This window comes from Manacus vitellinus, unplaced genomic scaffold, assembly GCF_001715985.3.
Source record: "Manacus vitellinus isolate BGI_N305 unplaced genomic scaffold, ASM171598v3 scaffold_73_pilon, whole genome shotgun sequence".
Classification (NCBI taxonomy): Eukaryota; Metazoa; Chordata; class Aves; order Passeriformes; family Pipridae; genus Manacus; species Manacus vitellinus.
Genome location: NW_021940773.1, coordinates 1,381,813 through 1,406,353, shown reverse-complemented (window position 1 = coordinate 1,406,353; position 24,541 = coordinate 1,381,813). Strand labels below are relative to the sequence as shown.

The window sequence follows — 24,541 nt, the reverse complement described above, 5'->3', positions numbered from 1 at the left end:
ATATGTCACATACATCTTATAATTTTACATCTTACATGACAGGAATGCACAATATGCAGTCCTTAAGCATTGCTGGTCCCTGAAACTGTAGAAAATCAGGACTGTGCTATATGCACTCTGCTATCTTTTTCAGAATTTCACAACTTGAGCCACCTAATAAAGAAAACTTCTTTTTTTACCCTTCCTTTACTTTTCTGCTTAACCTACAGTTTGCAAGCAGTTCTTCCGTGTGAGCAGCAGCTCTCCATGTGTGACTGCAAGTGGGATGGAAATGGAGCACTGGAGGATTCCTGTGGTTAATACGTAACTTGTAGATTCACCATAAATCCAGGAAACTTTTCCAGTGTCTGAATCTAATTATGCTTTGGGGGTATTTATTTATATTTTATTCTCTAATGGGCATGACTGAAGGATGAGCTAACTTTTTATGTTAGATTTTGCTGTTCTCTTTGTTTTAAAATTATGGTCCACAGTACAGCTCTTTGACTTACTGAGGAGAACACACTGCAGGAGTTAGGAAGACGTGCTTAAAATACTCAGTGATGTTGCTTAATTTTCACAAAAATCAAGTGTAGCTCATAAGGCTTACTGATATTTTTGCAGTTCAATCTAACTAAGTACTCTTCTTTTTCTCAGCTAACATTAAAGCTGACACATTTGCTGAGTCAGCAAGAGAATATGGATGTTTATTTTAGTTGCACATATTTTAACCAGTGAATAAGAGCATCTTCATCATGTTTAACTATTGTTTAAAGAATTCATGAAACCAATAAAAGTGAGTTTAGAATAACAGAATTATAGAACCATAGAATGGTTTGGGTTGGAAGGGACCTTAAAGATCATCCAGTTGCTGCCTCCTGCCACGGGCAGGGACATCTTCCATCAGACCAGGTTGCTCAGAGCTCCATCCAACCTGGCCTCGAACCCTTCCAGGGATGGGGCATCTACAGCTTCTCTGGGCAACTTGTGCCAGTGTCTCACTATCCCCGTTGTAATAAAATTCCTTCTTTTATATAGTCTAAATCTGCCCTCTTTTAGTTTAAAACCATTAACCCTTGTCCTGTTGCTACAGGTCCTGTTTGCATTTATTCCTACTGTTTTGATGCAGGAGAAGATGAATACTCTGGTTTTATTTGGACAGCATAAAGAATTAGGCTAATCATATATGCTTGATTAGTGTTTCAGTGTATCCAATCAAGCAAGGTGAAGGAAACATCTCAGTCCATGTTTTGGGAACCAGGGAGATCCCAAACCAGGGTCACTCCATAGCCCTCCAGTTCAGATGAAAATTGCATTAGTTGAGTTTATAGATTGCTTCTCAGCTGAAATGCTGAAAGATACAGGATATTTACTTCTGTGTCAAAAAGATCTTTTTCTGAAGACCTTGAAAATTAGGAGAATGCTGGATAATTGATAACAGACAGCATTCAACCTTTATCATTCATCACCTCCAGCTGATGATATCATATGCAGGGCTTATGCAAAAATCTAATTTCCTCAGATTTTTTTTTTAATTTAAAAAAATCTAATTTCCTCAGATTTTTTTTTTTATTTAAAAATGCACCAGGAACAGATACCAGCTGAATGCTCTTGGGTTAAATTTCAGCTGATTTGAGAATTTTAGTTTTTGTGGTTTTCTGTGTCCATCTTTTAAAGTGGTTGTTCTAATATTCTAATCTCGCATTTGAAACAACTTCACAAACCTACATTCCTTCATCTTAATGAATCTTGGAAAACAGGAAATGAAGGGTTCAAAGGAAGGGCAGACAACTACTGTAAATCACAAAGCATATTCCCTCCAGAAAGTGATTATTTTAAAAACAAAACCTGATCATCATTAAGAGATGTAATTATAACAGATTGCTTAAACCCTAATGATGTTGCTCTGAGGTAATCAGTCTTTATAATCCTATCCAGTGAAAAGAATGACATTACCTTTGCAGTATGATGAAGTCAAATGCAGCTGACAAAACATAATAAATCAAGGTTTTCCTTGACTCTCAGTTTTCAGGTACGCCATTATAAAGGTCTACAGCTCATGTACTCTAATTTACAGTGAACAGAAAGTCTGTCTCAGAAAATACTAATTTCTACTTGTATATAGTACCATGTAAATATTATTTTTTTTACCGACCATGAAAATTCAATTATGTGACCGTGTTTTCATTCCAAGAGAAGCAGCAAAGCTATGTATATGGTGAAGTGAATTAAAAATCTCTTTTTTTTTTTTAAATTTGTTGTTGTTGAGGCACTCAGGGTTTATAATAATGAAGAAACAGTTTCAGGCTTTATTTTTACATTCACTGTGGTTATCTTTAATCATATATGAATCAGGATTAAGAGCCCAAGCAGCCGTGTTCTAATTCTGTTGGCAGGATAATAATGACATAATAGCCTCTATGTCAAGCATTCTCAAACAATGTGTATTCTGACATTTGTTTGCAGAAGCTATTGAATATTAAATTTGCAGAATTTCAAATATGCTTTTGCAGAACATAAATGTCTAAACATACTGCATGCTAATTGTGATCTTTTCTAATAAGCTCCGTTGATACTAAACTCCAAAGATATTTTGGTTTTTAATTACACTGGTGCCATTTCTTTTCCGTCTTGATCAATTAGTCTCAGGACACTTTAATAAATCTTGATTCTGTAATATCCAACCGATTAAAAAAGATCTGACTCCCAAATAGAAATGTCTGCCCCGGTGGCAGTCTATTTTAAGGTTATCTGTGTTGACAAGGAGTTTAAGAAAGCTCCTATCAGATGCCACATTTAATTCACAGCGTGAAAGAAATCCAGCACTTCAAACTCTAAATCTCTCATCACATTTTCTTGGTAAAAATATTCATCTTTTTTTTGAGCTTGTCACACGTAGATCTTGATTTTTTGCTGACATAAGGGTTGGACATTAAGATATGAGCTTTAATACCAAAAGAAATCAGCTGGATGTTTCATTAATGTTTTAAATTATAGTCTAGAGGCATATACTGTAGTATGCTGCTGGAGATAATGAAGTATTTGGCTTCATTGCAACAGCAAACATATGCCCATGTAATCTCCAGTGCTAATGACCTACAGAGTTAGAGGGCATAGGTGCCCTTAGAATTTTTTTGCCAAGCTCTTGGCAAAGTAATTTGATGCACTAATACAATATGAGATAAAATTCTGGATTGGTAACAATCAGAACTGCTTGTTAATTAACAGCAATTGCTCCTGACCTGAGGCTCAGGAGTACAATTTGTGAGGTTCATGCGAAAGATCATCAATGTCCTTGATATTGCACTATGTACCCACTGCTGTAGCTGTGATTTAAATTAAGTATTTAAACATTTATTTTGAAATCGATTAACTTTCTTCTCCACATTATATCCTGTACTGATCTGGTTTAAGGAAAAAAAACCCAAAGGGACAATGGATACTCTGATCACTCCATGGGCTACAGGTGAGTTTTGGTGGCATTGGTGGCAAGCCCCAACACCCACACCATAATGAATCCAGCTGTGTTGCCCTGGGGCATCTGCAATACAGAAATATTCCTTTGAAAAAGCATAAGTAATCTCTGGTTAGATTTTTTTTCTGACTTCTACAAAAAGTGGCCATAACACTGGTTAAGATTGTTCAGACCTTCCTTAAATATCATACTCATGGCAGAAGCAAAGACCAGCCTGTTTTTACAATGCTGCTGTGTTTGAGTTTATTAAATATTAGAGAAAAAATACTTGGAAGAGGTAGAAATGCCACAGATATTTCTGTGTTTAGCGAAAAAAAAATAACAAAGAGACATTTACGGAACATACGGGTTGATCATTTTGCCTGAATTCTGGTTTTTCCTATATCCTTCATCTGTTTTCTGTCATGTATGACTGTAAGCAATTTCAGGAAGAGGCTGTTTTCTTGCTTACAACACTTCTAGCAGATTTGAAATTCTAACACAACATGCATAACAATAACATGAACAGAAAAATCATACTTAAGCACTGGAAATGGTTTCTACACATTTAATAAATTTAAATAGCTCTTGTAAAATCCTTTCTGTTCCAATGCATATCAGGTAAGCGTGATTTGCCTGAGGACAGAGCTAAAATAAAATAATACTGTGAGCACCTGGTCTTCTGCGTTTTCATAGCTATTAATACACCATTTTGCATGACCTCTTCATCTACTGGGGATGCTCATATTCAGAAAAACTTGTGCTAAAAAGGTGCATTTCCACCCTCTTTCCAACCCTTCCGGCTTGTAAGGTATAGAGAAGTAAAAGCGTACCTGTATATCCGGTTTTACAAACGCAGTTGAAGCTTCCTGGGAAGTTCTGGCAGGCGGCACCATTTTTGCACGGGTTGGAAAGGCACTCGTTAACATCCCTCTCACAAGCCATGCCAGTGAACCCCTCTGGGCAGCTGCATGAGAAGCCTCCCACCAAGTTGTGGCACGTCCCATCGTTGTGGCAGGGGGAAGGGAGGCACTCATTGATGTCGGTCTCACACAGACTCCCATCGTACCCCGGCATGCACCGGCACACAAAGGGCCGGAGGGGCTCGTTGGCCACAATGATGACGGGGATGCTCTCGTGGGTCTTCAGAGCTGGGCCCACTGCCAGCCTCCTCAGGCAGCTCCCTCCATTCTGGCAGGGGCTCTGCAGGCACCAGTCGTGGTCCACAGCCTCAACCCGCACCCCGCTCTGGCGGAAGAGGACATCCTTGATGCTCTCAAAGAAAGTGGCCACGCCGCTGGGATTCACGTACTGGTTGTTGCCACGCTTGATGGCTGCCATCAGGAAGGTGTGGTTGCTCTCCTCGTAGAGCCCATAGAGCTGGATGGCAGTGCCCAGCCCCGTCAGCTGGGAGCTGGCAATGCGCAGGAAGTGGAGGTAGTGGTTTGTCAGGAAGTCCCGCACGCTGTGGGCGCTCAGGCGAAGGAGGATGCTGTTCTCAATGGTGGTGTTGCTGAAACCCGTGAAGAAGATCCGGACGCTGCTGGTGACAGCACCATGTAACCCATCATTGCTGAGGACAGCCAGGTCAAATGTGCCATCTGTGGACCTTGCCTGCGAGTGCAGCTCACAGGTACCTCCGGGAATGCTGAAGAGGCTGGTGACTCCTGAGGTGAGGGAGCACTGGAAGCTGTCTAGCACATCTGGATCCTGTGGCTTTACGTTGCCCAAAATTCCACCCGGGAAGAGGTTGCCGTAATAGTGAACAAAGATTTCTACCGTTCTGGGCTGAGATGGGTTGTCGTTTTGGTCTATTACCTTGATATGCACAGTTCCCGTGGAAGACATCTGAGGGACACCAGAGTCTCTCGTAATCACTGACAGGTAGAAATCGCTGATTTGCTCCCTGTCAATCTCCCTTGTCGTTGTCAGAACGCCAGCAGTGCTGAGGCTGAAGTAGCTGGTTGCAGGACCAGTGCTGAGCAAGTAATACGTAAAAGGACCTTGGTTGGGAGGAAGATCAGGGTCTGATGACTGAAGCGTCATCACAAGAGTTCCTGCACGGTTATTCTCCATGACTTCTCCTTGGCTGGCGGACAAGGTAGGGCCGTTGTCGTTGATATCTTCCAAAGTTACCAACAGTAAGGCACTTCCTGTAGCAGACGGTGTTCCCGAATCAATGGCCAGCACAGACAGGTTGTAGACAGGCAGCGTTTCTCGATCCAGCTCTGCGGTGACTGTCACCTGTCCCGTCTGTGGGTTGATGGAAAAGGCGCTGTTGTCATTGCCAGAGCCAATGAAATAGGAAAACCTGCTCCAGCTAGGGACAGAATCTGAATCAAAGGCACTAACAAACGTGACATGGGTGCCTGGAGGAACACCCTCGCTGATTTGTATATTGTAGGTTCCTAAGGTAAAAACAGGAGGATCGTTGGCATCCAGTATAGTGATATTAACAGTTACTTCATCTATGTCTGCACCACGAATGCTCCCCAAATTTTTTGCAAGGACTTTCAAAGAGATTCGTTCTTCTTTTTCTCTGTCAAGAGGTCCTGAAACATATATCTGGCCACTCTTCTTATCTATTTGGAAGCCCTTCTTTCTGCTGTTGCCAAAGATAAGGTAGTGGACTTCTCCATCAGTTCCCATATCACGATCACTTGCAAAAACTTCACCTATGACAGTACCTTTGGAGGCTGCCTCTGAAACCTCGAAATAATAAAGCTTGGACACAAAACGGGGCACATATTCATTTGTCCCTTCTAACTGGATGTTGACACTAGCAAAGCTGCACCTCTCTTCATCTGGAACATTGAAAGCCTTTACTGTTAAATGGTAACTCTGCTTTGTTTCATAATCTAAAAATCCCTGGGTGGTGATTGTTCCCGTATTGGGGTCAATGACAAAGAGGTCACTGTCTGAGGACTGAATGGCATATGCAATCACAGCGTTAGGTCCAGAGTCAGCATCAGTGGCGTTTAAACAAATAACAGTTGTCCCACTGGGGGCATTTTCTAACACGTTGGGAAAGTAGTCCTCAGGGCTGAATGCTGGAGAATTATCATTCACATCAATGACATTAACAGTGACACTGCAGTAGCCTGTTCTGGACACCCATCCTCCATCCATGGCAGTAACAACCAGCTCATGCTTTTGGCATAACTCAAAATCAAGTGGTTTTGCTAGTGTCAGTGTACCGGTAGTTGTATTGATAGCAAAGAGTCCAGCTTCATTTCCAGAGGAAATATTATATCTAACTAATCCATTCATAGCAGCATCTCTGTCTCGTGCTGAAACTGTCCTGACCACCGTTCCAACAGAGTGACTCTCTGGGACAGTAACACTCATACGGCTCTGGGAAAACTCAGGTGTATGGTAATTTTCTTCTGTTACTACTATTTCAACAGATACCTCGGATGAGAGTGGAGGATTACCTTTGTCCTTGGCTTTCACTTTAAACAGGAAGTTTTTGTTCAAATCAGCCATTAGTGAAGATGACACAGAAATCCATCCTGTACTCCTGTCCAGCCTGAATTTATTAGTTTTGCCCTCCTCAGAGATAAAGTACTCCACCTCAGAATTCAAGCCAAAGTCCTTGTCATCCACGGCAGTAACTTTGATTAAGTTTGTGCCAACCCTCACATTCTTAGTAACAGGAGTGAAATATTTCTGAGCAAGGAACAGCGGTGCGTTGTCATTGCTGTCCACTACGTTAATGGTGACAGTTGTCTCACTCATTAATGGGGGACTACCTCGATCTGAAGATGTAACGATGAAGCTGTGCCTATTGATGTTGACGTTGCTTGAACGGCTGGAGTTTTGGTACCTTAAGTACTGCTTGTTGAAAATTTCCCCCGTGGTTGCATTAATGCGGAAAAACTCAGACTGGGATTTTATGAAGTAGAACACTTGGCCATTTGACCCTTCATCTGGATCGGTGGCTGAAACTTGGGTGACCTTTAACCCAATCCCAGGAAGCTCGGGGCACTCCAGGTAATAGGATGGCTTTGTAAATCGTGGGGCATTGTCATTGACATCCATGACAAATATGGTGACATCCGTGCTCACAGTCCACCCAGAGTCATGTGCAGAGACCCTGATCCTGTAGCGGTCAGTGTCCTCCCTGTTCAGTGGTCTGCTGATGGTGATGTCCCCAGTGCTGGGATTTATGGTAAATGGGAGACTCGTATCCCTTATGGAGTACCTACTGATAGCATTCACCCCAATGTCTTCATCTGATGTTGTGACCCGGGTTACTGTAAAACCCAGAGGTGCATTTTCAGGGACAGAAGCAGTGAATATCTGGGAAAACCTTGGAGCATTGTCATTTTCATCCAAAATATTAATGATAACTTTGACAGTTGTGCTCTGGAGCGGAGTGCCTTTATCTGAAGCTTTTATGGTTAGTATGTATTGAGACAGCTTCTCCCTGTCCAAGGGTCTGACACTCCTGATCTCACCAGTGGCTCGATTGATACTGAAGCTATTTTCAGTATTGCCCTCAATTATTTCATAATTAAGCTGTCCATTTAGACCACTGTCCCTGTCCACAGCAGCCACTGTCAGTATCTTCCGTGGGGACAGGTTCTCCACTATTTCTGCAATGAAGGGATCTTGCTCAAACTCTGGCGCGTTATCATTGACGTCTATCACCGTTACTTCCAATTTTTTGTATGAGGAAAAGGGAGGAAAGCCCATATCTCTGGCCTCAATCCACATCACGTATTTCTGTATGGCTTCAAAATCCAAAGCCCGCCTGACAGAAAGCTGTCCTGTCACCTGGTCGACCAGGAAAGTGCTGCCCAGGTTACCACTGGCGATGTAGTAAGACAAGGAACCTCCTCTGGCTGAAGATCCGGAGATAGTGGTGACAACTGTACCAACTGCTTGGTTTTCAGGGAATGTGAAGGTCTCCTGATCCGCCTGAACATGAGGGAATTCAGCTTTGTTCACGAACCTCACAGTGACAGTGGTAGAGTCTGTCTTGGGGTACCGGCCGCCATCCCTCACGTGAACAGAAATGGTGACTTCGGACTCTCCCTCCAGTGGGTTTGCAGCCAGGATTGCCCCCCTCACTGAATCAATGTGGAATTTCTCTGAGTTTTTCCCAACAAGGGAATAATGGAGCTCGGCATTGGATCCGACATCTGCATCAGTGACAGTCACAGCAAACACAAAGGAACCTGAAATGGAGAACAAAGCTAGGTCAGTCCTTTAATGAATGCACCGATTGCGGGAAATGTGATGCCAGATTTTCTCTGGAAGCATATCCTGGAGCAGCATGCTCTTCCTTACACTGCTCCAAAAATGAACTTCCTTTTTCACAAGATGGTAAGTTCAACAAGGGGCAGGTGATTTTTTGAGTGTGCAAGACACGCAAGCAAGCAAAAAATGTGGGTTCAAAAAACAGGACTCTGCATTCAGACAGATGGATGTACTGATCTCAGTGACTGCACTCGAAAATGAACCTGCAACCTTTTGGAAGCCTATCATCCTACTACTTCTAGAACACTGACACTACGAAAGCCATAAACCTAATAAGATTTAATGCTACTTTGATTTTTTTGTATTATTCATATTTTATTTATCCATGCAAAAAAACCCCACCAAAACTGGAATTCAAGGACTATTAAGGTTACATGAGTGAGCAGGTAGACATTTATCCTACACACCCGCCTTCCCTTGTAGTCCCTTCTCTTCCTATTCCCCAGGTGCTGGTCCTTTCTCCCCACTAGCCTCTTACTTCTAAGGGTATTCCAAGGACAGCAACTAACAGCACTGCACTTTTAAAAGCATGCTGGCCCTCTGAGAAAGGGGTAAAATAGAAATACAAAACTATTGCACACGGTTACAGTAACATGAATACATTCAGACATTTCAGGTCTTCTGAATTTTTGCTTCACAATGAGCTTGACTATATTGGCACCATTTGCATTAACCTCTCCATTTGTCCATCTGCAAGGAGAATCCAGAGTGTCCTTTCTCACTGGACTTCACAGATCTAATGCACAGCACACCTTTCAAATTTGACACTGTCCAACCAATTGGCACAACACTCTGTTGATGCTTTACTGGTCCTATAATTTAGAAATTACTCACTCCTGTATAAAAATCATGTTATTTTCAACCTCTTAAGGCAAAATCATTTACAGACAGGAATGACTTTGACAGCACCCCTTTAAACCACACTTCATGTCACTATTTGTCATGTGCAGTGATTTGCACTTCAGGGGTAGGAATATTTAGACAAGAACAGTATTCAAACCCATGTGAGAAATGAGACAGGAAGAAATGAAGATTTGTTGCTTCAGTTATGTAAATTATATTATTAATTATTATTACTAGTTTCCCCTTTTAAACTCGATTAAAAAAATAACAAGGAAATGAAGATTTTTCTTTCAAAATTTACACAAGATATTCTGTGATTGGAATAAAAGCAAAAGTCATGGTCAAGTTATGTGAGTTTGCTCTTTTTTTTTTTCTGAGAAAGGTATTTCAGATGCTACATTCAACTGCACTAAAGATGTTGTTTGGGCTTTAGTGGATGCCATGCCTGCTAGCAACACCATTATCAACAGCCTCTCAAAATAATGTGAAAAGATATTAATATTTCCTTTTAAAAGAATAAAAAAGTGCATTTATCCCTAGATTTCTGCTAAGTTAATAATAGAGTAAACATAGCTTAGGCTTTCTATATGTTTCTAGTTATGAGAGATTTCATACAAAAAGTATCCAAAAAGATATGGCCAGAAAACATCACTTCAACCTATGTGTACTCCTCACTACAAGCATTTTAAGAAACATCCCAAAAAGAACCAGACAAAGGCACTGTGCCCTATTCAGAATACACAAAGATTCACCAATGCAATAATAAAATAATTTCATAATGTTGTTCTGGAAACAGGGAAGAATTGTAAACAAATTCATTCTTCCATAAAAAGGAGAAGTATTTGCAATTGTTTTAAATTTAGAGAGAAAACCAAGACATGGAAATAAGCCTTTTTTTTTTTCTTTTAAAGGAAAACTTGTTTTGTAAACCATTTGTCTTGGAATCCTCTTTGCAGGCATCACATATCCATGTATGTGTAAGCACGTGAAAACACAGCGTTGCCAACTTCCACAGTCAACCTCTCCAACTGCAATTGGGTGAATTTGTGGCAATAAAGTGATAAGATTATAAAATCCTTTTACTGTTCCGAGATAGTAGAGGTCCTGGTATTAGTTCATTTTAAACCTTGGAAAAAATTCTCAAAATAGGAGAATCTTTCACTAAATTCTCTCCATCTTCCTGCAAATATACATATTCTCCTTTCTTTCCTCTTGAAATGCCAATTCAGCAAATAGAAAATATTAGTATTTTTGACTTACCCATTGGTAATGTATTTATTTATTAGGCTTGTTTAAATATAAACTAAATCAGAAATTAACTGTTGTTTTGAGTGAAGTCACGTTAATTTGTGTGTAGGCTTCATAAAAGGAAGGTTTCTGCGTGGCTTCACTTTTATTTTATTTTACCTCACCGCTTGGCTCAAGCGAAAGCAACATAGTTAACATCTGTGATACAGACACAGCCTTTCTAGAAGAAGTTGTCAAAATCCTCTTGAAAAATTTCTCAGGGCAGAAAAAGAACATCAACACACAGAAGAGACTTTCTGAAATAAAAAGAGGCCATAGTCTTCCTAACCCTGGTAAAATAATTTAATCACTTGTTAGAGTGGGTGCTCATTTACACTATATCTGCTTTACATAACTATAGGAACATAACTGAATTTAGACGGCAGGAACACACTAAAAAAAGATTGCTAAACTGTAGGTGATATATTGAGCCTTGATATTCCTCTTTTCCCATGCAAGATGAAGATAATACCAGGAAAACAGTTGCAGAGGAACATCTCAGAAACATACCCTGTGGCACAACTTTGCATTTCATTAACATGTTGCCCAGAGAAGTTATGGATGCCCCACCTCTGGAAGTGTTCAAGGCCAGGTTGGATGGGGCAACCTGGTCTTGTGGAAGGTGTCCCTGCCCATGGCAGGGCAGTTGGAATGAGATGATCTTCAAGGTCCCTGCCAACCCAAACCATTCTATATTTACACAATCTGAAGTATCCCAAGCAGTGCCACTCATCAGGTTACCTGAGGTGGTAGGTGATGGGATGTGGGTGACGTAGGGATGGTGTTGAAATTTGGGTGGGTTGTCGTTCACATCAGCAACAGAGACGAGCACACTGGTGGAACTGGAGAGAGCCCTGGGGAAGCCCCCATCACTCGCCACCACCACCAAAGTGTAGTTCTCCCTTGTCTCTCGATCGAGGAGGGCACTGGTGATGATTTGTCCTGTAGATGGGTTGATTGTGAATTGTGAATTGCCACCAGAAAGCCTATAGCTGTTTGAAAGGAAAAACAAGGAAGAAAAATTTGATTATTATTTCAAAGTAACCATTTGCTATATTCTTCAGACCACCATGCTGATGGGCATCAATAGACAGTCAGATTTGCTTCTGACTGTGTATCTGTCTTCACTTTTTTACTCTTCCATATTTCAAGGCCTGTCAGAAATGACATTTCTGGGGATTTCCAAGCATAGTGCTTAACACAGATTTCTAATACATAAGTAGCTGATTGGGTCCTTTGATATTTGGAGATATCATCAGACGGATTCTCAAAACTGCCTGCTGGAGTACTGATTTCCCCGAGCTAACGCAGTAAGTGTTACTCCAAACAGCTGACACACCTCTTAACTGAATCTGCAGCGTGTAACTAGAAAAAATATTATTTTCTGAAATGAAAGTATGACAGTTTTACAAAATAAAATGAGGATTTAAAATTCATATTGTTTCCTGATACTAAGCCAAGTTTTGCTGTTCAATATTTCAATGTTAATTCATAGTAATACATTGCAAATTACTAACAGAGCTACATTAATAGAGACTAACTGGGATAAGAATTTAACCCTTGGCTGGTGTATATGTATGTGCCCACATCCTTGAGTGCGTGCAACAGTGTGATTTGACAAGAACTGACTGTGTGCTTATTGCAGGGCTATCTCTGGCTTCCTAGCACAGCGAGTTTGTTCCTTCTCTTGGAATGCTTATCCAGTTTTTGTTCATACAGAATGAATCTCAAAGATATGGTGGAGCAGTGGGCTGTATTTTTAAAGGTAATTTATTAATATTACATTTTATATTAATTCAGATAACAGATTTTTGACAAAACAATGGAAACAAAAAATAGCTGAAATGAACAATTCTCACATTCAACATCATAACCCAACACAGCTGTGGTTTGCATTGCTCCTTCAGAGAAGCACAGTAGCAACTTTTTTGAGGTATATGATTCTATGAAAGATTCAGAAGAAAGTGGCTTTAATGAAAGAGATTAATATTCCTATCTTCACCTCTTTAAAATCAGCACAGGTTATGACAGCAATAACACAGCCCAGAAGCTGTACCAAGAGGATTGAGAGCCAGCCTGTGTAATAAGCTGTGGCAACTTCTCATGTTCAGTCATTAATCTCTGCACAATGCCACGAGCATACTTTAATTGCCTAATTATGATATAATATGATGGCCATATGTAATTATTCTCCAGCCATAGCAATGTGCATCTAAAATGGAAAGAATGTGCACAAAGCCTAAAGCACCACTTAAATCTCCCTAAATAGCAGCAGCACAGGCACATTTCATCTGTGATTTGCAATGATTTAACCCTGCATGAGGTGTTACAGAAGACAGAGACTTTCTCTTCTGTATTTCCACATATATATAATGGCTGAAACTTCAGCACGGGAAAGATACTATGAAAATCTTTAAAAAACCCCAAAGAAATAATAAAGAAACTAAATTTTTCATAAGATATTCTGAATTATATCTGAGTATGACTGCATGCAAACCAACTGGACACTGTGTGTCTCAATAAAACTAGAAAAAAAATCCAAACTCTACCCAAAAAAACCCAACCCAAACCAAAAACTGCCTGCGACTCTAATGGTGACAACTGGTATAAAAGGAATTTGATCTAAGCACTTAAATTCTGGCCTTTTGACTATTTGTCTGTGCTGACCCCTCTTATCTGCACTATCTTTAACAAGACAGCTCAAGTGTGCATTGCCATTTACAACCTCATCACCCTCCTTTCATGACTCCACAGGTTATCACCAGAAATAAGAGGAAAAGAGTCAGTATATATGGACAGGTAACAGTTTTGCACATTAACCACTTCTTGCAAAACACAGAACATTTTTTGACTTTACACGAAAATATTAGCTAAGGATTGTGCACTCTTGGAAACCAAAGGTTTCATTTTGAAACAGAGTCTAAAAAGACTGAAAAGGAATTCTAAATGTTCAACACCTCTGACAAGATGACCTTATGTTCTGGTTCTTCTGGCTTTCACCAGTTTTGTAATACCAGTCATATTTTAAGATCTACTTTAAATGCTGAATCTGGACAAATTCTGTCCAAGAAAAACAAAGTCTATTCCTGAGTCTAAAGAGTGTAAAACAAAACCTGAAAACAATTTTTTAATAGCTACTTATGAAGGGAAAAAGTATTTTTATCAACTAATTCTATGATGAGGTACTGAGTGAATGACAAAGACTAATGGCAGAGATACTAAAGAAATTCAAGCACAGTAAAGAAATCTGAGAGCACTCTGATAATTTCTGATTACGGGACACAATCATTACAATCATTCATGCTTTGCACGGAATTCTTTTTTCTAAAGGAGCTGCCAGAAATAGTTTCTTAGACTAAGATGGAATAAAATTAAAAGCTTCATTGTTTCACAATTTAAAAAATGGTAATTCTGGATGATTTTCAAATATCTAAAGATTCCTAAACATCAAGTTTCTATTTTTGGCTTGTAACTAGTTTGAAAGAAAATATTAGAGTATTTTATAGACATTGCTTTGCCATAACATAGTTCTGTTTTATTTTACTTCCTTTCTTTAGGGGAAAAGTGACAACCACAGTGGCATTCTTATGCTCTTTGAAGAATGAACTCAGGTGAACTAACAAAAAAGTAAATACAGAATCTGCTTTTATATCCTGTTTTGTAAGTTTGGAATCAGTGATGTTTGCAGCCACAACAGTTAAATGTGATAAGGTTACCTATGTGTCCTTCTGATTAATAACTAATACAAATCTGCTTTGCATTCCATTTTGCAACATATCAGTCCTCAGTGGAAAAATCTTAGGCTTGTCACTGCCACTCAGTATCCTCATTACTGTTGTCTGTGACACTGGGAATGGCCAGTGTTCAGCCCAGCGCCCAGCTAAGTTCCATCAACTGAGCTCTGCAAAAGAGCTGGAATTTAGAGCAAAAATGCCAAATTCTAGCTTTTTACTGTTTTTCTGAATGTCATATGCCTCACCGTGTGCAATTTTCATGTTAAACTGAAGACATTAATTGACCAAAAATTTACTCAAGGAGCCTGTTGGTTTTTAGTGAAAATTGTTCACTACATGAAAAGGTGTGAATGCAGCAGCAAGGTAGGTAGTGGGTGCAGGTGCTAGTTAAGCTCGTTTGCTTTTCACTTAGTAAAAAATTAAAATAACCCTGCAACTCTACTTGTGCTTAATATAATTCTAAAAGCCTAAACAATAAAAAGACAGATTTGCCAAAATAATTTAGTTACACATATACATCCGTTCTACTGTGTCTTACAGCTTTAAGGCATGTTGGTGTTAGACACCTACCTAATAACAGCATTTGTAGAAGCATCAGCATCCGAGGAGTTTACGAGCAAAATATCTGTCCCTGTAGGAGCATCCTCCAGAACAGTGGCAGAGTACATGTTAAAGGCGAACGTGGGGACATTGTCATTGACATCATCCACTGTGACAGCAATGGTTCCAGTGCCAGTGAGGGCAGGAGATCCTGTGGGAAATGGGGATAAAAGTGCCAGAGGTTACAAATACCAGCATGCTAATCGAAGGTCTGCCAGCCCTGATTTAGAGCTGAGCACTCGAGCATGTCACAGTTCACAGAGCAAGAAAGCCAGTTCACCATAGAGGACAGGGTCAGGTTTGTTTCAAAGTCATCTTGACATAAAGTACAAGTTGTGAAAGATGAAAAAAAAAGTTGTTATTCTTCTTGCTCCATCTAATTTCAGAAATATTTTGTAATACAAGCTCAGTGGAAAAAGATGGTCTTGGAACTGCTCAGCAGCCTTCCTGTAACAATTAGGACCAGTTTGAAGATGTGGTTGACTTTCCTATTTCTCTGCGAGAAGACCTTCAAAGGTGGCACACTGACAGATGTGAAGATTCCAGCCCTCAATTTATTTATCCGCAGAACAAATAGAGTGGAAACTGTGGCAAAACACAGATTTCCGCACGGCTTTTCCACTGCCGGTTGCACCCCTGACCCGGGGAGACCTTTTCAGAGTGGGTGAGAGGGTTGCACAGTCTCCAGCCCTGTTCAGACTCATTTTCTCCATAGAAGCAACCATCTATAGCAGCAAATAATGCTCACTCTGATGGGATACTGGCTTACGGGAAATTGGACTGAACTTATTTAACCTACGGCTTTCATCCTCCTCGTTATTCTAAACTTAACTCCGATGAGCAGCAATGAGCAAGAAATAGCATGTTTATTCATGTGCAATCTCTCTGTATTTATTCTCTTAAGCTTTTCCTTTGTCAAATCCAAAAAAAGACAATGAAGAGTTTTACAAGTTCATGTTAGTTTTGTCAGTCCATTACATTTCTTTTCAGCCAAGAATCAGAAAGACATCTTTTGCTAACCAAATTCTTCACTGAGGGTCCCTGAAAAAAAGAGACTATTCCTTTCTTTAATACATGGGAAGGAGAAGGAAGAAGTGATAGCAGAGAATAAACGCATGAGTTATGGCCCCTTTTACTCAAAAGACAGATGATGACCATGCCTGTTTTACCCAAAATTGCATCTCTTTCCCCTTCAATCTCAAACCAGATACAATTTAACATTTGCTGGACTGGGAAAAAAGAGACAATAATGAAATGCTTTGGGCCAGATAGTGGTCGAGTCCTTGCTGTGAGGCAAACATATTACATGGAGCTGTCATTTGACGGAACACAGGCAGCCCTGTGTGACCGCCCTCGTCCTTCCAACCCAGCAGATGATTGGGTCACTGCTATCCAAGGTTATTGCTGGACCCAACCTTCGGGCTGGGAAGGAGGCAGGCTCTGCTCTTGGGTCTCATCTGCTCCTGGCAAGGGCTCCAAACACAAAACTCTTATATAAAAGAAGAAATAACGACCCATTTTCCCACATGTTAACCCTTGCAGGTTGAAGAAGCACCACACTGCATTGCTGGGAAGAAGCTGTGAGCAGCTTCTGCATGGGAAGGAGGCTTTCCACCACAAAATGCTTCACAGCAACTTGGTTTAATGTGCAAATGGGCTGAATGACAGAGCTTCCAATTGAAAGGTGTTATAAATATCACCAGGCTGAATTTGAAGCATGCCGATCAGACGGGAAAGATCGCGATGCCGAGGAAAGAGCGCGCGAGCCACAAGTGTAGGTTTCACATCATGGTCGCACACAATAGAGGCCTTTCTCTGCTCGAGTCTGAGGTAATTCATTCTGCCAATTAATACACTTTCAGCCAGGAGGGTTACATTAAGGCAATAAGTCTGACTCATTTTTTAGCCCTTTTTTTTTCCCCTCCCCATTTTGTCATTTAGCCAAACACATATAGATAGAAAATCCTGCAGAAGTTTTCCTGATTGCTGAAATATTGCCTGTGAAGTGTTTATTATTACTGCACTAAACGAAAGAGAGTCCTCGGCGGTGTTTGCTGCGTGTGTCATCAAGCTCTGGCCTTCCAAACACATTTTACTGACATTCATCTCAGAGTTAATGAAATGAAAGGTTGAAGGCTGTTAAGTTTCACAGGTGATTAAACAATTTATACATAATTCAGAAATTAATCTTGGGTAAGTCACATTCAAAGAGCATCAGTAATGCAATTCAGTCTGGAAAAGAAAGCTAGCTCACAGCTAAAACCTGAAACTCCTTGTTTTAAATGTATTTGCTGTGACAAAGCCAACGCTGGAAAATTCACGCTATCAATTTAGTCACAAAAATGAATGGAAGTGGCAGCAACTCCATAGGTAACCCAAGGCTGGGGTGATGGGACTGGCTCCAGCACAGCTCTGCAGGTTGACCCAGAGCTTGGGCTTGGTGCTGCACCAGCTACGTTCACAGGGCTGATGGAAAGGGGAGAATGGGAAGAACATGTTCACATCTGCTGGCAAAGTACCGTGTGGACAGACATCAACAGCAAAATGCTGGGTTTGTTCTTCCTTCTGCATGGCTACTGAATCTTTGGTCAGTTAATGAAAACAGCCAAAAGAGATGCCAGATGTAATAGCTCCTTGTGGACTATAGATATTATCCTGCTCAGGATCACACTGACATCAGCAGCTTTTGACCCAACTATTTGACTCCCACCAGCCCTGGCTCTCTTTCCTCTTCAAGGAATCTGAATTTGAAGGGTACCAAACAAACAAACACTCCAAGCGTCAAACCCCAGCCCTTGCCTCAGCCCCCTATATATTCCATGCCCTCATTCTCCGATTCCACTTCCTGCCTGGAAGTGTCTACAAGGCACCATATAGTGCAGTATGGGCACATATGTATCAGCCTCAAAGTGAATAAACCAGCCATGGTTGAGTGCCATACTAACAAAATTAGCTGGGGTAACATAAGTAACCCAGATCTCATTCAATGCTAGCTTGTGGCTGCATAGTGTTCACAGAAACATTCCGCAAGTCCTATATAAATTCAGCTGTTTGTAACATCCCAAGACACTGCTCTCCAATTCAAACCCCCAAACCTTTCTCATCTTACTTAGATGGAAAAACTCACGTATTTACACTGGTTTCCTGTCTGTGTAGTTATCCAAATACGCTTTTTTTCCCCTTAAGTAAAATATCACGTCCACAAATTTACCCCTTTATTCTATTACACCAAAAAATAAAGTTGCAATTTTACAGAGAGTCCTCAAAGTTTTTATTCACTTGAAATTAAAAGACTAGCTCACATTTCTGCAGTTACTGAGAAATATAAGAAGAGGAAATTACAAATGAATAATTTCAAATGGAAAAGAAATAGCTCAGTGCCAAATTCTACCATCCTCAGTGAACTTCCAGTGAAAGTTGTGCTTGCATAAGGACCACAGAATTTGGCCCTTGGTAATAAGCAGGTTTCATAAAATGTACATGTCATATTTGTGGTGAGAGAACTAGTTTCCATGGTCAGGCTGAGTTCCCAGATTTCTTAGTTATGCTTCGATAGCAAATCTTCCCCAAGTCAGTTATCTTATTATGCTACAGCATCAGCCCTTATTTTCTTCAAACTGCACTTAATATTTTGCATAAATAAGTGTGGTAAATTTTGTGTAAATTCTGCAATATTAGCCAAACACTCAAGATGACCCCAAACTGTTTTTACTAAACCAGGCATGTTACAACCTATCTAAAATTGTTGTACACAGCCACACAAGCCTTTGAGTACTCTTACAAACAGCCCTGAGAGCTAAAGCCACAAAGAAACAGACACTTTTCCCTTAGTGAACTTGCATTAAAATTTCTATAATTTTTCATGATAGTCTGAACTATTTCTCAGAAGCAGCAACTATTTCTTTGTCAGACACTCCTCATTTAGAGTATTTCTCTAGTGCAATACTACTAGTAGGTTTTTTTTCCAAATCCCAAAATACCATATCTCACAGAGGGTCAGGATACACGTTGGAAAAAAAAAATTCTAGAAGGACGGAGGAGTGAAAGAACCATCAAATGATGAATAACTAGAGACCATAAAGTTAACTACATGAACTAAATGGGAGAGATCAGATTGACTGTTTCTGTTCAGTGCATATCAAACCTTTAAAATTTAAAAGACTATGACATTAATGCATTTTTATTATTACGAATATCCCATCTCTGTGTAGAGTGGTCTGTTTCTGTGAACTGAACAGCTTATTTTCTAGGTGACAGCAGTACATATATATTAAGCAGACGGTCCTACAAATGTCCAAATGTCATTGTTGACATAAAGATTAACCTGGGATAGTGTCAAAATAGTAACACTGAGTTCAGGAGGAAAATTGCTTCCCACGGATGTTCTTCCAAAAATTTCAGCTTTTTTGCTTACATCTGCAAGTAAACATGTGTCTGGGGATGAAGAGAAGGAGCAGACCTTGGGAGCCTGCTCCCCAGAGGCCCACGGTGGAGGGTGAGTTACAGAGGGAGGTTATGAGAGGCCACCTTAGGCTTGGCCAGTGCTGGGCTGTGGTCCCTGTCTCTGCACAGGACATTTGAGGAAGTGACATGAAGAAACAGCATGGGGAACATGGGTCAGGCAGGCAGGAGTACGGGGCAGGATCTCTCTTGTCCCAGCAAGATGGGACTGGCAAAGAACTATGAGCAGGTTTCCTACCCCATTCACCAATGCTTGTTTGTGGCTTATCACCACAGAAAATATTATGATATTTGTAATTTGTCAGTTTAGAAGTTATAACAAGCCCTTTCAATGTTTTTCTCTCTCCGTCCAGGAGAAGGGGGACGAAAAATAATGGCCATGTGCAGCAACACAAGTAGAAGAAAGGAAACAAAATGCAGGAAGGTGAGAGAGAGAGGGAGGGAGAAATACCATTTAAACTGACAATTTGTACTTTTCCGCATCTGGATAACCAGCAAAGAGAGGACAATAAACCTTTTTGGATGAACTCATCGTAAGTCACTCATTCCCCTAACTGGTGCTAATGCTTCCAAGCTACAAAGTCTTCCACAAGGGATGCAAAGACTGCTTTCACTTTCACCTTGGTCTACACATGCACCTTGGAAGAAGAGAGCACCACGTGCTACCTTCATCCACCTTGTCCCGAGGAATGGGGAAGGTAAGATGTTTTGGCTGCCTGTAATCCCAAACACATGGCACCGTCTGCTCCGGTACATGTTCAGCTCTCCACACTGCAGTAGGACACCAGGATGAGTGGGGAATGATCAGAGTACATAGACTGAAGTAGTAAGAGAAAACCATGGAAGGAAACTTGCGAAGGAACTTAGGTTTTTCAACAAAGCTCAGGAAAAGATGATGCTATTGGAAATTATCTCGGCTGTGTGGTACTGTGTGGCTCACAGCAGAAATTAGAAATAGGAGAACGTGTTCAGCACACCATCCACATATTGTTTGAAGCTTTAATGGCTTCTGGGTCCTGTCTGCACCATGGTTAGCAGAGCAGATAGTAAAATGATCATTCAGAAAACAGGAACTCAAAGGCTTTCACCAGCATTAAAATATCAAAATAATATGCTAGAAAACTAACAACAAACTTAAGCAAAAAACCCAGATACACTTCACCAAAATGAAAAAAAAAAAAAGGATTAAAATTAAATAAAATGAATCTAAATGACTAATCAAGACTCATACTGCAGGCAGTTTACCATGTTTTGCGGTAAATTAAACACATCATTATCCCGAAAATTGGAAACGATTTAACAGAAATGGAATTTTTGCCTCACTGAAACGTGTTGCTTTGCAACAAAGCGGATTTCACTTCTCCAGTCAAACACTCAGTGAATGAGTCCCAGGACTAGGAGTTGTATGTGTTATTACAGAGCATTAACTTTTTCCCTCAAGTAAACAAGGCCTTTCTCACAATAAAGTGGCCAATCTTTCTAAATGCATTTAAATGCAAACAGAGTGTGCTGAGCCTCACACAACTGGTGAGTTTTAAAATAAATATGAGGCTAGATTAAATGAAAATGCAACTAGCTTCCATTACACTTTGAATTTTTAGTGCACACAAGGCTTGATTTGGAACATGGCTGACTTTAACTTATTTTCTAAGAATACAAAAGTAACTGCGCATGTGAAATGAGAAAAAGAAGTAGTTCTTTTTACAAGATTGCACCACAAATATTCATCCTGGCTGGGTATGTTGACTGTGCTTTGTTTTCTTCTTACTCAATTTTTCACCACAGGCTTCCATGCTAAGTCTTAAAAAAACTGGTGAGTCTAGATTATTTTGAGACAAAAGCTGAAATAAGTAGCTAATAAAAAAAGATAATAACAAGCTTAGAAGAAAGCCCTGCTCTCTCAGTTCAGTAGGTGACTGGTGAATGAGACCATGCAGGAACTCAGATTTTCAAAATTTCTGAGTGTGTCATATTTCTCATATTTAGGCACAAAGTAGCAGTTGTTGCCAAAGGTGATTTAACAGAACTTCTACTTCAAACCCCAAGGGAATAGATAGACAACTGGGACAGATCTGTACTTTTGCAAGGACTATATAACAAGAAAAAAAAGGGATTTTCCATACTGCACCAGATATTATAAAAGTCAGTATCATCCCTCATCCGGCAGTCTAACTAAGCTGGGAGAAAGCAGAACTAGATTTGAGAACATAAAACATCAAAAGTAAAGAAAAAATAAAACTAATCACTAGACCGGAGTTCAACCTTGCTCAAGTAATGACATGTCCATTCTGATGCATGTGCACAAACACAGATGCTCACACCTGTTTGGAGAGTGTAAAAGAAAACCTTGTCCCAAATAGTGATGCAAGATTGGATCTCTCATCTGGTTTTATCCACATGGGTTTTAAATTTGGATACCAAAATACTGGCTTCATCCTATGAATTCATTAAGCTCTGGAGCTTCACAACAGGGACAACATTACATTGGAGTACATTTAATATGCTGTTGAAAGGATGGGACTTGCAGGCACACAGAGGCAGTTTCAAGTCCTCTGGTGTATATATACATTTTCCTATCCTCGTTCTCTTCCTCTGACCAGGAGGAGTTACCTGCAGCTGTTTACCCAGAGAGAGGAAAAAAATGCTGTAGCACTGTTACAGAGCTGGACTTACTGTAAGGAGACACAGACTGAGAACAAAACACATGCAATAAAGCAAAAGTATAGTATATATTTATCACAACTTCAGGCTGTTCCACATAATAATCTCTTGGCACATACATGTTATCATAAATATCATTTACACATCTGAAAGTGGTAGGTAATATATTCCTCCTGTTCATAATTTTTTCCCAGGGTTGCTTTTGTCTAGTAAATTTTAAAATGTACAAAGGAAAGGTTAGAAGATGCCTGCTCTGCTGCCCATGGTGTAAGCTGGATACAGGGATGCTGACATAAGCAGATGGCAGTGAGAGCCTCATGGCCGTCAGGTTTCCTTCTCCTTCCACGAAAAGCACAAGCATTAATTCCAGGTGCCATAAACCCCTTGACACACACTTGTCATCTATTAACATCAAAGGTACAGGTCATCAGAGATGGTGCTCAGAAATGACACACAGGTACCGCAGGTTTCTTAGCCAGAAATGCATTTATTTCCAGAGTAAGAAGTTGCCTTCTACCAAATACATTTCAAAAAAAGAACATTTACAGAAAACACTGAATATAATGTTCATACCAACACCTAGCAAATGACTGGTTATAACAGTGCAAAGAAGAAATTCTTTCCTATGAGGGTGGTGAGACACTGGCACAGGTTGTCCAGAAAAGTTGTAGATTCCTCATCCCTGGAAGTGTGCAAGGCCAGTTTGGATGGGGCTTGGAGCAACCTGGTCTAGTGGAAGGTGTCCCTGCTTGATGAGCCTTAAGGTCCCTTCCAACCCAAACCATTTTATGATCTGTGCCCATGTGGGAGGGTGGGCATAGCCACGTGCTCCACCAAGGCCTCTTGTGAGCCAAGTGAGATTTCAAGAAAGAGGAACTGCAACCTAAAAGAAAGGCAGAGCCATTTAAGAAAATATTTTCTTAAAACCACAAAATTACTCCTCCTTGTTATAAGTTATTGCTGTAAACAAAAAAAAAAAACAGAAAAGTTGGCTCCTGCAGGGACTGCTGACTACGGCAAATTTTTGACGGCTTGTGACTCCTGAATATCCCACAGCGAAATTCCTGTAATGCACAATTTTGAATTACGCTTTAAAAACACCCTGTATAAATAGAGAAGATTAACCAGCAGGATAACTGTTCAGACCATATGTGCATGTTTTACTTGTTTTATCCTTGCAATTAAGGCTTCCTGAAATTGTATTTGAAGATTGAGTTAGTAGACTTACAATTTATAAGGTGTAACACTTAATTTAAAAAATGGTTTAAGATCACCAAGACTGGGAAAATCTCAGTATTTCTCAAAGGCTGATGAACTGCACAGCATAACAACTACTCTAGGTATTCTTCTGCAAAAGAGATTACATTCAGTCAAATCATTAGCACCTTCAAAAGGGAATTTCATAGAGAAAAGATGTAGGCAAAAGGACAGTAATTTAAAATTAATTTTCATTTAAAAGTTCCAAACTAATCAGAGCAAGAGGGATGAATGAAGAAATAAGAGAGAAAGTGTAACACCTGAAAATTTACAAACAGAAAATCTTTTCTTCTCTGAAAATTTTGATTGTTTACCAAATCTTACATATTAAGCATTATTTTCTAGTTTGTCTCCCAAACATGAATAAATGTACCTGAACCTTTTTTTCCAAAGACATATACCTCCCAAACTAGTTTGAGTTGGTTTAAAAGCTGAAGTTCTATGCATTATTTTAACCTGACTGAAAATCTTTCATTGTTTTCACAGTTATTTCAACTTGAGCTGGCCAACCTGAGCCCTTTGCCAACCTTTCACTTGGATTTAGTCCAGAGACTATCACTGGACTATTTTGAAAATAGTGATCTAATAATGAAAGTTTAAGACCAAACAGAAGACTAAATCCCTGAAATGGTATTCTGGGGTTGTATTGTGCATCTCATAGGGCAGTTCTCTGAAGGGATGGGCTAAAGTCCTGTTGCCGTGGTATTTTGGTGCTGAAAAAAATCTCCGGAGCAGTTAATTAGGGGTGAGATAAGAAAGGGTTTATTATCCCAAGGCAAAGATGTTACAAGACACACGCAGGCCGTGCCTGAGATGTTACATTTTATAATACCATCCATCCAATCCCAGATGTGTCCACCCTGTGGTTTTTACTCTGGTCTGCCCCGGGTCCACCCCCTGAAAATGGGTCTGGGGTGCATTTCGGGACCCTCTGTTCATCCCCTCAGAGCACAAAGGGTACATAGTTACCTAATTCTTGACCCTATTCTGTGGTTTAGGC

The 24,541-nt window shown here is 40.2% G+C and overlaps 1 protein-coding gene across 1 annotated transcript in view; it reads right to left on the bottom strand.

Annotated features, from left to right (window-relative positions):
• Positions 1 to 24,541, bottom strand: part of FAT4 (FAT atypical cadherin 4) — a 130,213-nt gene that overhangs the window by 21,510 nt on the left and 84,162 nt on the right. Inside the window, exons 8-10 of the mRNA XM_029964532.1 lie at positions 15,133 to 15,313; positions 11,570 to 11,820; positions 4,267 to 8,616 (exon numbers count right to left, since the gene is read on the bottom strand). Of these exons, the coding sequence (XP_029820392.1) occupies positions 4,267 to 8,616; positions 11,570 to 11,820; positions 15,133 to 15,313 (4,782 nt within the window). The remainder of the gene's footprint in view (positions 1 to 4,266; positions 8,617 to 11,569; positions 11,821 to 15,132; positions 15,314 to 24,541) is intronic.